The following is a 6000-nucleotide window of genomic DNA, read 5'->3' on the forward strand; positions in this document are numbered from 1 at the left end:
GGTGGAGGCAAGCTAAGGGTCTAAAATACAAAGTAAAGTATTGCTGCTGAATTGGGAGAGAAGATAGAAGATAAGAAGCTAGGTGGGGTGAGCATCTAACTCTGTGTTTCTCTGCAGGGTGGAGTGGACAATGAGGTCTCACTGACAGCATACATCACTATTGCATTGCTGGAGATTCCTCTGCCTGTAACTGTACGTGGCCGCACCCTAACTTGCACCAGAATTTGCTGGAGATTGGAAAAAGGACTTAGTTGTTAACCTCTGTGATACAAGAATTATATGCTGACAATTTGGGTATTTCTGAAATGTGTATACCATAAATGTTCCTAGACATCATTCTGGTAGCCCCCTCCTCAAATTTCACTGGAATGCTGCACTGTTAGGAAGGCAAAAACCTCATTTGTCCCAAGCCACCTAATCACTGGCTATCTCTCCACAGCAGTCTGTGGTACGTAATGCCCTGTTCTGCCTGGAAATGGCAGCAGGTGAGAAAGAAACCCATGTTTACACCAAGGCACTGATGGCATACGCCTTCGCCCTCGCAGGGAAGGAGGAAAAGAGGAAGGCATTGCTCGCCTCACTTGAAAGGGAAGCCGTGAAAAAAGGTGAGTATTTCACTGGCATTACATCATCCCTGGTTCCTCCAGGTGCCCAAGTATGTGTGAACTTGGAGTCTAGGACAAAGAGGTACCCAGCCTGGGGACTGAGCCTCAGCAGTCTCAGCCTAGTTGCAGCAAGCGAGGAGCTGTCTCACCCTCCCCACTTTATCCTATGTGACAGATGCATCCTGAAGGCTCTGTCCTCCCAGCTGGACTGGCAGCAGATCAAGAACTCCCTTGCAGTAACTACTGCTAATTGTTTGTTGTCTTATCTCCATGCTCCCTGCCTCCTGTGAAGATGGGTCCGTTCACTGGCAGCGGCCTGGGAAAGAGCCAGAGGTTGCTCTCCCATACTATCGCCCCCGGGCTCCCTCTGCTGAAGTGGAGATGACGTCCTACGTGCTCCTTGCTCACCTCACCACGCAGCCGGCACCTTCCCAGGAGGAGCTGGCATTCGCAGCTCTCATTGCAAAGTGGATCAGCGCTCAGCAGAACCCCAATGGGGGCTTCTCCTCCACCCAGGTGAGCTGCTTCCTCCCTGCCACCTCACACCTCAGTGTCAGAAGGCGGGAAGTGTCAGAGGCTCAGGTGGGAGAACACTAGCATTTGCCAGGGCAGGCAGCAGTCGTAGCCCTGCAGTATCTCCCTGCGTATGTGTCATGGTTGCCAATTTGCCAGGAGGCTAAGAAGCACGTAATGCCTCTGGGAATGACTGATGCCTTGATTAATGACCTGGTTTTCTTGACACGTCGGGGCAGAAAGTTAGGGCCATAAGGGATATGTGTCTGTCCCATTGGAGAGGGCTCCCACTGCAATAGGTATGTGCATATGAAGTTGCTGCTTCACCCTGTGGCGAGTGAGTGAAGGCTCTGCAGAGCTCTACGCCAGGTTGCTCAGGCAATACACAGCTGCTGTGCAGAGGGCAAAGGAAGAGAACAGAAACATGTGAAAGCTGCTCTTTTCCTCTGTGTTTTCTGCTGAAGAGTGGAGGAAGTGAAGAATGGGGGGGAGGGTGCCCCCCAGCAGCAAAGGGCAGGCTGTGGGAGGACGGGCTGTGGATAGGCCAACGGCATCTGCCTGGGTGCTGGGACCCATCTCTCTCAAGGACACGGTGGTGGCTCTCCAAGCCTTGTCCCTGTACGGAGCTGTCACCTATGCCAAGAGCGGAGCGGCTTCCAAAGTGACCCTGCGATCTGGAGGGGACTTCCAGCAAGATTTCCAAGTGGATCCCAGCAACCGGCTGCTGCTGCAGCGCGTGCCTCTGCCCCGCGTGCCTGGGGAGTACAGCACAGAGGTGTCTGGTGAAGGATGCGTCTACGTGCAGGTGAGGGTGATGGGGGCCTGTGGCACCCTGGGAGGGCAGCCCTGGCCAGGAAGGAGCCAGGCGGAGAGCAAAAGGGACCGGAGGAGAGGAGAAATGGGAGGGAAGGCTCTGGGAGAGGCAAGAGGAGAAGAGCAGAGGTATAGAGAGGAGAAAGAGTAGGAGGGCAGGATCCTCAGTGTGGAGGAGCTGTGAGAAGGGCAGAAGTGAGGAGGCTGCATGGGGAGGGGATGGTCTCTGTCATGTGTTGAGCATGCACACAGGCTCACACAGAGCCGTTGGCTCTCCCCTAGACAAGCCTGAAGTACAACGTGCAGCCCTCGCAGCAGGATGCGCCCTTCATGCTTCATGTGTACACATTCCCGGAGACATGTGCAGACTCCAAGGCTCACAAGGTCTTTGACATTGGCATAAATGTCAGGTGAGTCTGCGTTTCGGTCTGAGCCTTCCTGAGCAGCCGTGGGAGCTGGAGGTCTGCTGGGCTGGTCTGGGAGCCCTGGAGGAGCAAGGCACTTTGGGGAAGCAGGGTGGGAAGCAGCTGGGCTGGGATGAGAGGCTGCAGAGGAAGGGCATGTCCTGCAGTGGTGGTACTATGTGGGCAGCCCAGGGCTGGGCTACTGAGCGCACGTGTAGATGGCTGGGAGAGCCTGGCACAGCTGGAGAAGTAGGGGCTGGATTGGCAGGACATGGTGGGGTGCCAAGTGCAATGGAAAAGGTGGAAATGCCTCCAGCTTTGACCTGAGGTGCACTCTGCCTTTGTTGCTTGCTTCCTCAGTTACACTGGGGAGCGCAATGGCTCCAACATGGTGATCGTGGATGTGAAGATGCTGTCGGGATTCATCCCTGTGAAGTCCTCTGTGAGGAAGGTAGGAGCCTGCTTGTCAAAGAAGCAACATTCAGCTTATCTTCAGGACACCTTGCAAGTGTCTATAGCAATCTAGAGGGCTTCAGGGTTTGAATCAGCTTGATCTCAGTGTTGACATCTGCACACTTGCTGAGAACAGCACTCTCTTTTTCTACCTGGCATAAGGTCATCAGAAGGGGAAACAAAGTGAGAAATGTAGGGAAAACAGTCTAATGACTTTTTTTTTTGTTTTGTTTTGTTTTGTTGTCTGGTGATTGTTATCATAGTGTCCCTAAATTTGTATCTGTGCACACGACATTCATATGAAGTGCTGTTTCCTTTTTCCCTCTGCTGATCTGACAACCTCTTAGCATTTTAGCTTTAGGGTTTTGTGTCACTGAGGTGCTGAGCAGGTGCATGGTCTGGAAAGTAAAAGTGATCATAAGATCCTCTAGGACTATAAAGCAGAAGGAATGGATTTGTATTGAATCATTCTATCACTGTGCTTGAACCAATGCTCAGTTCCTGCTGGAGCCAAGCTGTACTTGCTCAGCCAGGCTGGCAAAAGGAAGGCCTGGGGACCAAGGAGGCTGTTCCATGCTGCTGAGTTAGTTCCCTGAATAACCCCAGTATTTCATCCACAGTACATGTGATCCATAGGGCTGGGCAAAGGGCACAGAGAGACCACTTTCAATGCAGTAACATCTTCATCTTCTTTCTTCAGCTGGGAGGCCGCCCCCTTATTGAACGCACAGAGATCAGTACCAACCATGTCCTAGTGTATGTGGAAAAGGTGAGAATCTGCCTGGGGCGAGGATGTGTAAGAAATGCAGGCACTGAGAAATTTGGCCACACAGGGCAAAAGATCTGGGACTCAAAACTACCTTGGCTCTGACAATAGGACTGAATCTCATTGACTTTTGCTGACCCTTCAGGCTTACTGGTACTTTGGTCCAGCCTCCCCAGGCTCTCCCTCCACCTGCACACAGCCTGGTCCCTGAACCTCCCGCACTGTGGGGAAAGCCCCCAGAGTTTCCCCTGGCCCCTCAGCCCACAGCCCCCACACCCGCAGGGCCCAGGGGACAGTGAGGGAGCCTACAGGCAGTGCGCAGGGATCGGGGAGCCCAGGTGAGAGACACCCTGAGCCTCCACCACTTCCCTTCCCTTCCCCAGCTGAGCAGCGAGACCCTCAGCTTCTCCTTCACGGTGGAGCGGGACATCCCTGTGCAGGGCCTGAAGCCGGCTCAGGTGAAGGTCTATGACTACTACGAGACAGGTGAGTGCGGGGCCGGGGTACCCGTGGGAGTGAGGACGGGCAGTGGGATGCACGGAGGGGCACAGGGGCTGTGGGGACCCACAGGGGCCCCTGGCCTGGGCTGTTTCCCTCCCCTGCACTGCCTGAGCTCTCGGAGCACAGAGGGGCCCCGAGGGCTGGAGGCCACAACCCTGCCCTCCTCCCTCTTCTTCTCTCCTCGTGCCCGGGCAGGCCCCAGAGAACGCTGTGGGGGTCAGGTGTGCTGTGCAGCCGTCCTGCCCCGAGGGACAGGGCAGAGGAAGCATCCCCCCAGCCCTCCCAGGCGGTGGCAGCAGCCTGCTGTGTGGCCTGGAACAAAGGTCTCTCTGGTACCCATCCCTCTGACAGCCCGCTCTCGCCCTTCCCTTCTCTTTTCCAGATGAGTTTGCCACACAGGAGTACAGCGCTCCCTGCGCCACAGGTAAGGTGCACACAAACAACTGAGATGTTCCAGCGTGGGCTATTACAGGTCGTCTCAAGTAAGAGTTTTTGCAGATCTTTCCTCAGTCTGTGTATTCTCTCAGCAGTCTCCAGGCATGCCTCAGTACAGACATGAAAAACAATGCTGCCACCTGATGTCCTATCTGAGGTGGGATGCAGCTTTCATCTTGTTTCACGAGAATAGGAATGCCAGTGTTACTGCCTTCATTTGCACAGAGGCACTTGTCTTTTCCTCTGTGTGTGTGTCACATTGTACAAGTAAGACTGAAATCTCCCTTGGGGCAGAACACCACACTCTGCCTTTTGCGTCTCTGTCATTTTCAGGGCCACATTTGCCACACTGCAGATATAGAAGGGTATTGAGGAATTATCTTTCAAACATCTTTCAAGCTCTGCCCTGGGTTATTTTTGCCTTCCTTTGGGAAATCTAGGTGCTGAGAGAGAATGTGTACTAGAATAGCTCATACGTCTTCAGGATAAATCTTCCTCCCCTCGCTGTAGCATGGATATCTTGAATGTTCCCGGCCATTCCCATTCTGTTATTTGTCTGCAACTGGGCAGTTTAGATGAAGCAGTTTCCCAGATTTTAACAGGACTTGAAGTCATACAGCCACCAGAACACAGAGATGTACACTGTTTCACCAGGATTCTTACCTCACTCTTGTCTTTTTCCCACCTCCAGCTGGAACTGAACAGGGAAATGCCTGAAAAGCACATCTTGTCCGAGTCTTGCTGGATCAGCTCCCATCACTCCTCCTAGAAGATCTTCTTGTTGAGGGGAACACTTCAACTGCAAAAAGAAAGTAACACTATAAATAAATTAAGTCTTGATTCTCATCAGATGCATCTGGCCTTATCTTTTATTACTTGTGTCTTGTCCTATCCATAGCTCATACTGTGTAATGGCCTGAGATAAAAATCCAGAGCCACCCATGGCAATGTGGTGTTTGGCCACTCCTGAGGAATGCCAGAAAGCAGATAGCTTTTGGCAGTGGGGAGGTTTTTATCCATACTTGCCCCTTCTCCAGGAAGAGAGGAGATCCTACCTGTTTGGCTCCCTGTCTCTAAAAGTCAGTATTTTCTGCAAGATAATCCTTGGACATAAACCTCTGATCACTATCACCTTTGACCCCTTTGAAATCACTGCTGTGAGGTGGAAGGACAGTGTGAATCTGTTCAATCTCAGGCCAGATAGAAGTGAAGATCTGTGGGCTTTCCCAGTGGAGACAGTGTCTGCTTGTTTCTGAACAGTTGAAATGAAGTAGAGAGGGACTGGAAACTTAGCAGTGTCATTCAGAGCATCACAGAATTGGTTAGGTTGGAAAAGACATCTAAGATCATAGAGCCCAACTGCTAACCTGGCACGGCCAAGGCCACCACTAAACCATGTCCCTAAATGCAACATGTAGAGGACTCTTACCTCCAGGGGTGGTGACTCAACTGCTTCCCTGGGCAGCCTGTTCCAATGCTTGACAACCTTCTGGTGAAGAAATTCTTCTTA

At 52.4% G+C, this 6000-nt stretch overlaps 1 protein-coding gene across 2 annotated transcripts in view; it reads left to right on the forward strand.

Moving 5' to 3' along the window:
- The window catches only part of LOC133278969 (alpha-2-macroglobulin-like), a 29597-nt gene extending 24261 nt beyond the window's left edge, over positions 1–5336 (forward strand). For both annotated transcript variants that reach the window (XM_061472285.1, XM_061472286.1), the window contains exons 27-36: positions 118–192; positions 440–605; positions 898–1121; positions 1705–1923; positions 2214–2341; positions 2696–2786; positions 3489–3557; positions 3938–4040; positions 4438–4479; positions 5182–5336. In XM_061472285.1, coding sequence (XP_061328269.1) covers positions 118–192; positions 440–605; positions 898–1121; positions 1705–1923; positions 2214–2341; positions 2696–2786; positions 3489–3557; positions 3938–4040; positions 4438–4479; positions 5182–5207 — 1143 coding nt within the window. In that variant the 3' untranslated portion in view covers positions 5208–5336. The remainder of the gene's footprint in view (positions 1–117; positions 193–439; positions 606–897; positions 1122–1704; positions 1924–2213; positions 2342–2695; positions 2787–3488; positions 3558–3937; positions 4041–4437; positions 4480–5181) is intronic.
- Positions 5337–6000: the final 664 nt, after the last annotated feature.

Source organism: Pezoporus flaviventris, unplaced genomic scaffold (assembly GCF_033815535.1).
Source record: "Pezoporus flaviventris isolate CSIRO_AGI_PZ_B2104156 unplaced genomic scaffold, CSIRO_AGI_Pfla_v1 ptg000070l, whole genome shotgun sequence".
NCBI classification, from domain to species: Eukaryota; Metazoa; Chordata; class Aves; order Psittaciformes; family Psittacidae; genus Pezoporus; species Pezoporus flaviventris.